At 47.1% G+C, this 13460-nt stretch overlaps 1 protein-coding gene across 10 annotated transcripts in view; it reads left to right on the top strand.

Annotated features, from left to right (window-relative positions):
• ESYT2 (extended synaptotagmin 2) overlaps positions 1-13460 on the top strand; it is an 82633-nt gene that overhangs the window by 39176 nt on the left and 29997 nt on the right. For all 10 annotated transcript variants that reach the window (XR_016037104.1, XR_008685332.2, XR_016037105.1 and 7 more), the window contains exons 4-7: positions 240-316; positions 4184-4256; positions 4479-4568; positions 12963-13018. Coding sequence is in view for 7 of the 10 variants with exons in the window: in XM_055421661.2 (XP_055277636.1) it covers positions 240-316; positions 4184-4256; positions 4479-4568; positions 12963-13018 (296 nt within the window). In the remaining 3 variants the exon portion in view is untranslated. The remainder of the gene's footprint in view (positions 1-239; positions 317-4183; positions 4257-4478; positions 4569-12962; positions 13019-13460) is intronic.

Here is a 13460-nt window from a genome sequence, read left to right as displayed (position 1 = left end):
CTGAGCTGGGCAGTGCTCTGTGACCTGCTGGTCCCGCGTCCTGTGGGCCACTCTCAACTGCAGATGAGGGTGCTCAGGGCCAGAGGCCAGCAGCGTGCTGGGGGTGAGACGACAGATCATGAAGCAGAGTGTTCCCACCTGGGCCTGGGACCCAGGCTCGTTTTCTCAGCTCTGCCGGATCACAGGGTTTGGTGTTCTTTACATTTGCTGTGTTTTAAAGAAGCCCATTTTTGTTGCAGCCCCTCAGGATCAATGGTGTGAAGGTGTACACTGAAAACGTGGATAAACGGCAGATCATTCTGGACCTGCAGGTCAGGTGAGTGTGTGCGTGTGCCACGGTCAATGATGCGTGACGTCAGTGAGCTGTGCCCGTGAAGCAGAGAGTGCAGTGAGCACATGTCTCACTGCTGCTGGATGGAACTGGGCCTGCTGCTAGTCCGGGACCTAAGCTTAGTTATTTCTGGGTTTAGTTCCTGATAGCTTAGATAACTGACATTCGTAGAACAGGTTAAAATAAAAGAAATTAAAGACACTGCAAGAAAGCTACAGGCCCATATCCCTTGTGAACATTGATGCCATAGTCCTCAAGAAAATGCTCACAAACTGAATTCAGCAGCATAGTGAAAGGATTATACACCGTGACGGAGTGAGATTTATTTCCAGAATGTAAGGGTGGTTCATCGCCAGTGAGTGATCAGTGCAATACTCCACATTAACAAGAGTGAAGGGGAAACCACCTAATCGTCTCAGTTGCTGCAGAAAAAACATTTGTTGAAATTCACCACTTTCACGATAAAAACACTTAGGGCACAGACAGAAACAGTGTCAGCATGATGGACCTGGTTATTGGACTTGGAATACTTGGCATGTATCCCCCGCAAGCAGCATGCTCAGTGGTGGGAAACGGAAACCTCTCCTCTGAGATCAGGAGCTTGACAAGGACCCCACTGTCACCACTGTTGTCCAGCACGGCACTGGAAGCTCTTTCAGAGCAACTAGGAATGAAAAAAACAAAATAAAACGCATACATTGTTGGAAAGGAAACAGTAGTAAAGTAGAAGGATACAAAATCAGTGCAAAAAAATGTATAGTTGCATTCTACACGTTAACAATAAACAAGTCCAAAAAGGAAATTAAGAAAATTTCATTTACAGTAGAAACCAGAATAATAAAACACTTAGAAACTAACTTAACCGAAGCAGTGAAAGACTTGTACAATGAATACTACATAACACTGATGTAAAAAATTAAAGAAGACGTAAGCACATAGAGATACAGGCCATGTTTGTGGTTTGGAAGACTTAATATTGTTAAAAGCCAAAGTAGTCTGTAGAATCAGTGCAGTCAGATATATGCATATAATCATATATATGATAGAGGATTGAGATCCAGAATATATAAAAAACTGTTGCAACTCAACAACAACCACAACAAAACGGATAACCTGATTCAGAAATGAGCAAGGACTTGAATGGACGTTTCTCCAAAGAACAGAGACTAGTGGACAAAGGCACGTGAAAGGGTGCTCAGCATCACTGTTAAAGCCACCGTGAGACCTCACCTCACACCCATCCGGACAGCAGCTATCAGAAACCAGAATGGATTAGTGAGAAAGTGCAGAAATCGGAACCCCTGTACACTGATGGTGGGAATATAAAAGGTACGGTTGCTACAGAAACAGAAAACAGTAGCTCCTTAAAAAAAAAGAAACGATAATTATATGACCCAGCACTTCCACTTCTGGGTACATACCCAGAAGAACTGAAACAAAGTCCCAAAGGGGTAATTGTATACTTCAGTTCATAGCAGCTTTGTTCACGATAGCTAAAACATGGAAGCAACCCCGGTGTTCACTGACTGTTGGGTGGGTAAGGAGGTGTGTTATGTGCAACAGGGGAGCGTCGTTCAGGCTGTGCAGAGAAGGAGGTCCCGCAGTGGGCAGTGTCCATCCGGCTGCGGTGGGATGGACGGACCTTGGGGACGTCGTGCTAAATGAAGTAGGACAGTTACAAAGGGAGACCTCTCGAGGGGCAGACCCACGGAGACCGAGAGCCGGATGCAGGCTGCCGGGGGGCGGGGGCGGGATGGAGGCCACTGAGTGATGGGCGTAGTTTCAGTTTTGCAGGGTGAAGAGAGTTCTGGAGACTGTGGTGGTGATGGTCGCACAGCAGTCCGAATGTGCTCAGTGCCACCGCCATGCACTTCAGAATGAGTGAGGTGGTAATGCTGTGTATATTTTACCACGATAAACGATAATTGGGAAAAAACTGATTAGGCGTCTGCCAAGTGCCTCCCTGGTGGTAAAGCGCTTCTCTGGCTCTTGTCTTTGTCCTTCAAGAACCTGCTTATGGCTTCGTGAGGCCCCTGCCCAGCTGTGTGCCAGCTACTGACTGACACGGCTCAGCAGGGTTGGCTCAGTTTTGATTAAGGGTCATTTTTTTTATCGTGTCATCTTTGAGTTTCTGAAGTGTGTTAATGTAGTCAATGAACAGAGTCCATACCAACTGCCTTTATTTTAGAAAGAAGCACAGAGTGTTATGATGATGTAACATGGGAAAACTCTGCGTCTCCAACACATTTGGCACCGCTGCGAATACTGCTGCCGTGAGTGGTGTAAGAGGTGGCCCTGTGTTCGCCTTGGGCTCAGCTGCACCTCGGAGAAGGCAATGGCAAGCCACTCCAGAGTTCTTGCCTGGAGAATCCCAGGGACGGGGGAGCCTGGTAGGCTTCCGTCTGTGGGGTCACACAGAGTCGGACACGACTGCAGTCTGTACCTGGCAAGGCCGTCGACAAGGCTGAGGGAGAGCTGCAGGGGTGGGAACCTTGTTCTCTTGTTCCAGCACCGAGGGAGCCCTTCATACATGTTTGTTAAACACACACTGACATGAGTCTGCTACCTGACGCCATTTTGAAGCCTGCGGTCTGGCCTTTGTGGTTTCAGCAGACACAGCAGCATATGCAGGTTACACAGCTCAGGTATTTTTGTCTCTGAAGCAGTCTGCATTCTACTTTTTCCGATGTTCCAGACAAGAACCGTAACTAGATTACTGCCTGTAGAGTTGGGAAAGGCGTAATTGAGAGATAATAGAACGTAAAATGATCACGTCTTACGGTATGTGGAGAAAACTTGTCATTCGCCATCTGCCTCTGCAAGGATGAGGTCACCGGCCACTGTGGTCGCTGCCCTTCCACACCCCTGAAAGGAGTTCAGAGCAGAGGCCAGCAATGAGGCCCTCTGTGCTCTGGGAAAACTGGCTGGACTGACTTTCAGGCAGTTCGATATTTTCAAGAGAAGATTTTATGAGCCCAGTTTGTTTCATCTTCTCATACTTAGAAAAACTCTAGTCATTAACGACGATGTCTGCTCCTTGTGACTGCTAGCAACCTTCTGCCAAAACGTGTCCTTGATTGCGTGCACCTCCTTCACCAGAAGAATCTGTAGGGAGTGACTGCCACGGCAGGAGTGTGCCTGTTGGCAGACGTTCGTCCCCAGTGCCTTCTGTTGATAATTTGCTCACGTGCTTGGACACATTCTGTTGTGATTATCCGATTCCTCCCGATGCTCCAGGGCGGGAGCAAGATGACCGCTTCCAGAATCAAGGGTGGGCATCACACCATTCAGGTTCCACAAAAGCATCGTGGCCTTGTCACGTTTTTATAAAGATAGGTAAAGCCTTACATGCAGCGTCATATGGTGTTCATGCGTGTTCACATCAGCGATTGAAGTGACCGTCGCTGAGTAAAACTGATGCCTCGAGCAGGTGTGACGTCTCTGAGGTCCTGAGCAGTGCTGGTTTCTCACGGTGGGGCAGCATGGACACATCTGTGCGTGGTGAAATACGATCTAAGCTTTGTATATGTTTTAAACAAACAGAGTTAGTTGTGAGACAAATGAAAACTATACTCCCATCAAAAGACTGCTCCAGAAGCTGCCCTTTGAGAAGTGACATTTGTGCCAAGACCTCTGGCTAGGCAGCCAGCCTTGCCCACCGTGTGGCCATGCTGACTCTGACTCTGGTGGCCGTGGCTGCTGCAGCCCAGGTGCGGACTCTGGCCCAGCCGGCCTGCAGGTTGCAGCTTGCCTATAGTCCAGTTTTGGTAGCTTTACTAGCACTGTATTCAGACTCTGTAGCTTGGGTCTGTGGTGATGAAGAGAATGTAATCAGAACTTTATCTTTGCTAGTTTTGTAGGGAATTGTGAGATCGATCTGGAGATCAAGCGATATTTTTGTAGAGCTGGTGTGCAGAGTATACAGGTAAGGTTTTTTTAAGTTTCATTTTCTTCTCAGATTCTCTGTGCTCTATTCAGAAAGAAAATTGTGAAGTTTTTATTAACTCAGAATTTCTTTGAAGTTAAAGAGAGAAGTGTGAAGTCATATGCTCAGGAATCACTGTCAGGATCTTGCATCCTCTTTTTGAGTCAGTAAGGGCCTGTGAAATTATTTCCATTAATGTTTTGTTTTCCCATTTGAATTTAGATTCATGGTACAATGCGGGTGATCCTGGAACCACTGATTGGAGACATGCCCTTAGTAGGAGCTTTGTCTGTCTTCTTCCTTAGGAAGCCAGTAAGTCAAGGTTTGGTTCATTCTCTTCTTCCCATTCACTGACAAGAATGTGTACATACCAGAAAACAGAGTGAAGAAAAAGAGCTTATCTCACTTTGTTCCCTTTGAGGCATGAATCCTGTATGTTTTCATCTCTTTATGCTTTACATTTCTTGATAGACAACTTCTTCCTCACTATAAAACTAATACATTTGGGAATTCCCTAGTGGTCCAGTGGTTAAGACTCAATACTTCCACTGCAGGGGGTGGGGGTTCTATCCCTGTTCAGGGAGATAGATCCTGCATGCCGCACAGCCAAAAAATTAAAATAACGTTATAATATTAATTTCCAAATGAAATTTTAGTACTCAGAAAAGCAGGATGTGGCTGTGAGAGGTTGAGAATCACTGGTACCCTTATATGGTGAATTATAGCCCCTAAACACAATTTTCAGAGAAAAGGAACATTTTCGGTCACTTTCATCCAGAAAATATGAGAGTGGTTCCCTGTCGTCTGCCAAGTCCTTCCCCACTCCAGTGAAAAACAAAGATTTTGGGATTTTGACTGGATGATTTAGACACATGGAAATCTTTGAATGTGAAACTTTTGTACATTGTTTTGCTTGTTGATTTGTTTAGATTAGTTTTGATAATGTGTTACTTGCTTTAAAAAAAACAAAAGTGCAAGTTTCTGCAGTGCTGCCCTCATGGAGCACATGGAGCAGGACGGACGCGCTGCCCCGCTCCTGGCCCAGTGACGGCCGCAGGCCCCCCAGCCGTGCCTCCCACTCTCGGTTCCTCCCGCCCTGTGAACTGTGTTGTGTGATCAGACTGCCGCCTCCCGCCACCGGTCTCCACAGGGGGTGTGGTCCCAGGGTGCCCACAGCCAAGGTCCACAGATGCTTGGGTTCCTTAGTAACTGGCGTAGTGTTTGCTCATAATCTCTGCACAGCCTCTCGCATCCTTTAAATCATCTCCAGATCAGTAGTAATACCTAATACAGTGTAACTTCTGTGTAAATAGTTGAAATGTAAATGATATGTAAATGGTTGCCTTAGTGCAGCAGATTCAAGTTTTGCTTTTTGGAGCTGTCTGGAATATTTTTTCTTTCTGAATACTTTTGATCCATGATTGGTTAAATCTGAGGAGACAGAGCTGGAACCCTCGGACACTGAGGCCCAACTGTTTTTGATTTCTGTAAGCCTCAGTTTCCCCATCAGTAACAGAAAGAGTACAGTAATACCTCCCGTAAAAGATTAGATGTGACAGCTAAATGTAAGTGGGTAAAAACACTCAGTATAGTCCCTGGCATACAGAAGTCTTCAAGTGTTTAAGAAATAAAATATTTTCCTATATGTAGGTTTACATTCTGGTGGGGTCCTGACAGCAGAGGTCAAGGTTTGGTAACCTTGGATGAAGGTTCTGGGAAGAGCCGGGGAGACCCCCTGTCTGCCCTTGGACGTGTCCCAGAAACTGGTGGCCACCCACTCATGCTGACTTGACATTATTAGTGTTACCTCTGGGGTATACTCCTGAGGGTGTTTCAGAACCTCAGGTCACATTTACGTTCGTCTCAGGGGTGTGGGTTAGACTGGACTGAGTCGGGAGGCCTTTTCTGGAACTTCTCCAGGAGGTGGTCTGGGCTCACTCTGAATGCGTTTATCCGAGGGGTCCTCCCCGGGAGCCAAGCACATGTCTTCTGAGTCTGTGATCCGCAGATTGAGTTTCTTCATCTATAAATGGAGTTAATGTCTTCCTTTAAGGGTGATTGTGAAAAGAAATTGAATCCATCTAGCTAGGACTGCAGCAATTGAGGCTGTTATTGTTCAGTCAGTCACTCATGTCCGACTCTCTGAGACCCCATGGACTGCAGCGCACCAGGCCTTCCTGTCCATCACCAACTCCCAGAGCTTACTCAAACTCATGGCCATCAAGCCGGTGATGCCATCCAACCATCTCATCCTCTGTTGGCCCCTTCTCCTCCTGCCTTCAATCTTTCTCAGCATCAGGGTCTTTTCAAATGAGTCAGCTCTTCGCATCAGAGGCTAAAGTATTGGAGCTTCAGCTTCAGCATCAGTCCTTCCAATGAATATTCAGGACTAATTTTCTTTAGGATGGACTGGTTGGATCTCCTTGCAGTCCAAGGGACTCTCAAGAGTCTTCCCCAACACCACAGTTCAAAAGCTTCGGCGCTCTGCCTTCTTTTGTGGTCCAACTCACATCCATACATGACCACTGGAAAAACCATAGATTTGACTACATGGACCTTTGTCAGCAAAGTGATGTCTCTGTTTTTTAGTAAGCTGTCTACATTTGTCATAGCTTTTCTTCCAAGGAGCAAGCAGTTGAGGTACATGAAGCAAAGAAGGAGGAGGAAGAGGGGACTTTAAAAACAGAAGGAGCATGTCCTGCTGTCTCATGGAACTCACGCAGGGGCTGCAGCCAAGCGTCAGGAACAGGATGACTGTGGCGCGTGGCCGCTGTGGCTGCCGCCCCCTCTCGGGCCTGTTCTGCCTGCTTCGTTCTCTCTCCCCCCGTGACCTCTGGTCCTTCAGAGCACAGGCCAGAGTCCCTGCTGCCATGGCCCTGAGGAGGAGCGAGCCTCCCCCTCCCCCTTTGTCCTGGCCTGCCCCCTTCTAGCTGCGTCAGGCACAGGTCCTTGGCCCTGAGACCAGGAGTGGGGAGGACACAGTGTTTGAACGAGGGTCCTGGAGGCTGATCCTGCCGCCCTCTGTGGGAGGCAGCAGTGAGGTGATGAGGCAGAAACTGGCAGGCAGGTCCTCGGAGCCCACTGTGCTGAAAAGGGCCCAGAATGGGGCCACTGGGGAGTTTGGGGGTATTCATCCTGCCAGATGTTCTCTGAGTTTCTTGGAGGGGGGTTGATATCCTGCATTATTTTGGAGCTTCCTGCTGCACCACCAGGGCGCTGGTGCTCTCAGCGGCCCCTCCCCGTGCCCCAGGAGGGTCTGACGCAGCTCTCAGTACCCTGCACCTGTGTGGTGCAGAGGGCGTTCTGTCCTGGCCTCTGAGCAACTGGTCTATCTTTCCTGTCTTGTTCTCTGTCTCTGGCTCTCCTGCCCAGGGTGGCCCTGTCACCTCAGCTGTCTGTGCATTCAGGAGTGACGCTCTTCCCAGTTTGTTGCATCCCAAGTGGAAGCTGGAAGTCTCAGGGCTTTTAAAGCATAAGAAAAACATTAGTGACCTTTATCACCAGCCCAGATCAGCAAATTCAAAAGCTCTGGGGAAGGGCGGAGCCACCAGTCTGTAACAAACTTCCTGTGTAGGAGGCTGGCGAGCAGTCAGCACTGAAATAAGCAGTGTCTGTGGGTTCGGGTTCTGCTGGACCCACAGGTCCTCAGAGGGCACTCAGGGGAGGCCCGGCTGAGGCTGTCCTGCTCCTGTACCTGCTCAGGCTGCTGGGGCTCCAGGTGCAGGGGGTCTCCGCCCGCCCCCGCCCCGCCCCTCCCCCTCCCTCACCGCTACTTCTCAGTCCTCAGAAAGAGGTAATTTCCTGTCCTTTGGAAACACTTCCCACTGGCTCTTCAGTTTCCCAGAAGGAGATCCATCCAGAATGGGGGCTGATGGGGAGCGTGCTAATTTTCGTTGCTCTTCCTCGATCTGCCCCTATGGCCGGGTGGACTTTTCTCTCTCACACACCTGGACACCTGTTCAGTCACACACGCTCAGTCTCGTCCTCAAACAGAGCCACTCACACTCCTCTCCCTCCACAGCCCTCCAGCTTGGCTCTTGTGTCCTCTGGCCTCCCTGAGCTCAGGGACAAGCCAGCTCCCCCTTCAGGGCCTTGAACAGGCGCGCTTGGAGCCTTCCTTCTTGCATTCATATCTCTTCAAACTCAACTGAGTCTGTCCTTCTGTGAATTCTGTCCCATCACCCTAGTAGTATTCTGTTTCTCTGAACTTGGGTAGCATTCAGGTACATCTCATCATTTTGACAAGTGTCCTGCGAGTAGGTGCTCTGTTACCCCCGAGTTTACGATCTAGTTGTAGTCCCTCGACCTGATCGCCCTTTGGGACTTTCTTTGGCCTTCTGATTCAGCAAGGTGCCCTGGGTTCGTGTTAACAGTTTTTGCCCCAGACCCAGAATCAGCCGTTTCTTCGAAGTCTCCTGTTCCCTTTAGTGGAAGATGCATCTAGAGATGACAGTCATGGCCTAGGGCGTCCACGGGGCTTCCCTCTTAGTTCATTCCGAAAAGAGTCTGCTTGCAAGACAGGAGACCTGAGTTTGATTCCTGGGTTGGGAAGATCCCCTGGAGGAGGGCATGGCTACCCACTCCAGTATTCTTGCCTGGAGAATCCCATGGATAGAGGAGCCTGGCAGGCTGCAGTCTATGGTGTCTCAAGAGTTGGACACGACTTAGCAACTAAACCACCAGGGAGTCCTATGGAGGTTAGTTTCTCAGGACTTCATTAAAGTTGTTGCTTTTGAGTTTGGGTTTATCCAAAGGAATCTTGACCCTTCAGTTCATACTTGCAGCTGCTTACTCCCAGCTCTGTCCCTCCATTGTCTGTGAGCAGTGGAGGCCATGCCGTTCCACGCAGCATCTTCCACAGCATAAAGCACAAGAAGTGCATGCTATGCCGCATCCATCGTGACAGGAGAAGCACTGTGTTAATCAGCACTGTTTACCTGTCCACATCTGTTTAATGGAATCTCAGCCAACTATATCGAAATTATTCTAAGATACCCACTAGAAAAATGAGCAAAAAAATACAAAACTTGACTAAATGGATGTAACATGTCCCACTAGTATCAGGAAAAAAGTGAAAGTTGCTCAGTCATGTCCAACTCTTTGCAACCCCATGGACTGTCCAGTCCAGGGAATGCTCCAGGCCAGAATACTGGAGTGGGTAGCCATTCCCTTCTCCACATATCAGGAAAATGCTGTTTGAAATAGTGATAGAGTAACCATTCTTTAATTGCTAAATAGACTGACTTTTAACATCTGTGTTTGCTGTGGCTGTAAAGAAAGTACATTTTATACAATTTTGACAGAAATGTAAATTGGTACAATATTAGAGCAATTAGGTAGTGACAGACTTAGCAACTGAACAACAAGATAGTGTATATAAGCATAAAACAATGAGCATATATGTTTGACCAGAGCTTCCACTTTTGAATGCTAGTCTCTGTAAGAACATGTGTGTAAAAAGATATTCACTGAATCATTTTATTGTTGTTCTTCAGTTGCTGAGTCATGTCTGACTCTTTGCAATCCCATAAACTGCAGCACAGCAGGCTTCCCTGTCTTTTGCTATCTCCCTGAGCTTGCTCAAACTCATGTCCATTGAGTCAGTGATGCCATCGAACTATTTCATGCTGTCACTCCCTTCTCCTCTTGCCCTCAAACTTTCCCAGCATCAGGATCTTTTTCAGTGAATCACCTCTTCGCATCAGGTGGCCGAAGCATTGGAGCTTCTGCTTCAGCATCAGTCCTTCCAATGAATATTCAGAGTTGATTTCCTTTAGGATGGACTGGTTGGATCTCCTTGCAGTCCAAGGGACTCTCAAGAATCTTCTCCAACACCACAGTTCAAAAGCAGCAATTCTTTGACCTTCAGCCTTCTTTATGGTCCAACTCTCATATCCATACATGATTACCGGAAAAACCTTAGCTTTGTGTATACAGACCATTGTTGGCAAAGTGATGTCTCTGCTTTTTAATACGCTGTCTAGTTTTGTCATAGCTGTTCTTCCAAGAAGCAAGTGTCTTTTCATTTCATGGCTGCAGTCACCATCCGCATTGATTTTGAAGCCCAGGAAAATGAAGTCTGACACTGTTTCCACTTTTTCCCCATCTATTTGCCATGAAGTGATGGGACTCGATGCCATGATCTTAGTTTTTTGAATGTCAAGTTTTAAGCCAACTTTTTCACTCTCTTTCATCTTCATCAAGAGACTCTTTAGTTCCTCCTCACGTCTGCCATTAAGGTGGTATCATCTGCATATCTGAGATTGTTGACATTTCTCCTTGCAATCTTGATTCCAGCTTGTGATTCATCCAGCCTGGCATTTCCCATGATGTATTCTGCATAAAAGTTAGATAAGCAGGGTGACAATATACAGCTTTGACGTACTCCTATATAGGTTTCTCACGAGGCAGGTCAGGTGGTCTGGTATTCCCATCTTTTTAAGAATATTCCACAGTTTGTTGTGATCCACACAGCCAAAGGCTTTAACGTAGTCAATGAAGCAGAAGTAGATGTTTTTTTTAGAATTGCTTTGCTTTTTCTATGATCCAGCATATGTTGGCAATTTGATCTCTGGTTCCTCTGCCTTTTCTAAATCCAGCTTGTACATCTGGAAATTCTTGGTTCACATACTGCTGAAGCCTAGCTTGAAGGATTTTGAGCATAATCTTGCTCGCATGTGAAATGAATGCAATTGTAGAGTAATTTGAACATTCTTTGGCATTGCCTTTCTTTGGGATTGGAGTGAAAACTGACCTTTTCCAGTCTTGTGGCCACTGCTGAGTTTTCCAAATTTGCTGGTATAGTGAGTGTAGCACTTTAACAGCATCATCTTTTAGGATTTGAAATAGCTCAGGTGGAATTCCATCACCTCCACTAGCTTTTTTCATAGTAATGCTTTCTAAGGCCCACTCAGGGTGTCTGGCTCTAGGTGAGTGATCACACCATCATGGTTATCCAAGTCAGTAAGAGCTTTTTTGTATAATTCTTCTGTGTATTCTTGCCACCTCTTCTTAATCTCTTCTCTTCTGTTTGACCCTTGCCATTTTTGTCCTTTATTGTGCCCGTTTTTGCATGAAGTGTTCCCTTGGTATCTCCAATTTTATAAAGAGATCTCTAGTCTTTCCCATTCTATTGTTTTCCTCTATTTCTTTGCATTGTTCACTTAAGAAAACTTTCTTATCTCTCCTCGCTGTTCTCGGGAGCTGTGCATTCAGTTGGGAATATCTTTCTGGTTCTCCTTTGCCTTTCGCTTCTCTTCTTTTCTCAGCTATTTGTAAGGCCTCCTCAGACAACCACTTTGCCTTCTTGCATATCTTTTTCTTGGGGGTGGTTTTGGTCACACCTCCTGTACAACGCTGTGAACCTCCATCCGTAGTTCTTCAGGCATTGTCTCTACCAGGTCTCGTCCCTTGAGTCTGTCTCTCACCCCGCGGTACGACCGTAAGGGTGAGGGTCAGGTCACTGCTGAGTGGCCTTGTGGTCTCCCCACTGTCTCCAGTTGAGCCTGAAGTTTGCGGTCAGGAGCTCGTGGTCTCTGAGCCGCAGTCCGCTCCCGTCTTGCTTTCGCTGACTGTTTAGAGCTGCTCCATCTTTGGCTGCAAAGAGGATAATCGGTCTGATTTTGGTATTGACCATCTGGTGATGCAGATGTCTAGAGTCATCTCTCGTGTTGTTGGAAGAGGGCATTTGCTGTGACCATTCAGTTCAGTTCAGTCGCATCCGACTCTGCGACCCCATGAATCACAGCACGCCAGGCCTCCCTGTCCATCACCAACTCCCGGAGTTCACTCAGACTCACGTCCATTGAGTCGGTGATGCCATCCAGCCACCTCATTCTCTGTCGTCCCCTTCTCCTCCTGCCCCCAATCCCTCCCAGCATCAGACTCTTTTCCAGTGAGTCAGCTCTTCGCATGAGGTGGCCAAAGTATTGGAGTTTCAGCTTCAGCATCAGTCCTTCCAATGAACACCCAGGATTGATCTCCTTTAGAATGGACTGGTTGGATCTCCTTGCAGGCCAAGGGACTCTCAAGAGTCTTCTCCAGCACCACAGTTCAAAAGCAGCAATTCTTGGGCGCTCAGCCTTCTTCACAGTCCAACTCTCACATCCATACATGACCACGGGAAAAACCATAGCCTTGACTAGATGGACCTTTGTTGGCAAAGTAATGTCTCTGCTTTTTAATATGCTATCTAGGTCGGTCATAACTTTCCTTCCAAGGAGTAAGCGTCTTTTAATTTCATGGCTGCAGTCAGCATCCACAGTGATTTTGGAGCCCCCAAAAATAAAGTCTGACACTATTTCCACTGTTTCTCCATCTGTTTCCCGTGAAGTGATGGGACCAGATGCCATGATCTTAGTTTTCTGAATGTTGAGCTTTAAGCCAACTTTTTCACTCTCCTCTTCTACTTACAAAAAAGATAAACTGCAAATATTCTAAGTGCTCATCAATAGGAGGGTGGGTATATAAATAATTATGATTTTACTGGAGAAAATTATGATATCAAAAAACATAAGAACAGGCAAGCTATTGGTACCAATAAGGGACAACAACTTTGATATTTTATAAAGTGAAAATCAAGGTATAGGACAGCATTATGTACTGAGTAACCCATTTCATTTATAAAGAAACAGAGTTGTATAATTTGATAATGATAATTAGAAGTAGTTTGCATACTTACTATATTTGCCGTTTTTTTAAAAACAGCTTTTAGAAATTAACTGGACAGGACTGACTAATCTTCTCGACATTCCGGGATTGAAGTAAGTACCCTGTCGCGCCCTGTGGCGAGCTTGCTGATGGCATGTGCAGTGGCGGCATCACGAGACAGCCCAGTGGCTGAGCGCCATCTCCCGGGCAGCGTCGGTGCCTTTCAGCCATGGCGCTCAGGCGCTGGGTTGCAACTGCACGCAAGCCCTGTTGGGACTCAGTGGAGCCATTTAATTTGTCATGCGGTGTCTTTCCAGTTTTGGTGTTTTAATATCCCAAAAAATAAAGTTTAAAAAGTTTTCAAGCTTATATGTTTCAAGACAAGCCCTTTCTGGCTGCGTTGAAGCTACGGTGCCCCGTCCCTTCCTGCCTTCTCTGCCTTGATGCGCTCCTCCTGGGTGTGGAGGAGTCAGCCTGGACCTGCGGCTGCGGGGTGCACTGGGAGCCTTTGCTGTTCTGTGTGCTCTAGTGTCTGAACCATGAGGACTCCTTCCA

The sequence above is a fragment of the Moschus berezovskii genome, chromosome 3 (genome assembly GCF_049115385.1).
Source record: "Moschus berezovskii isolate FMDL1 chromosome 3, NW_MosBer_1.0, whole genome shotgun sequence".
In the NCBI taxonomy this organism is placed as follows: domain Eukaryota; kingdom Metazoa; phylum Chordata; class Mammalia; order Artiodactyla; family Moschidae; genus Moschus; species Moschus berezovskii.
This window is presented reverse-complemented; position numbering and strand designations above follow the sequence as displayed.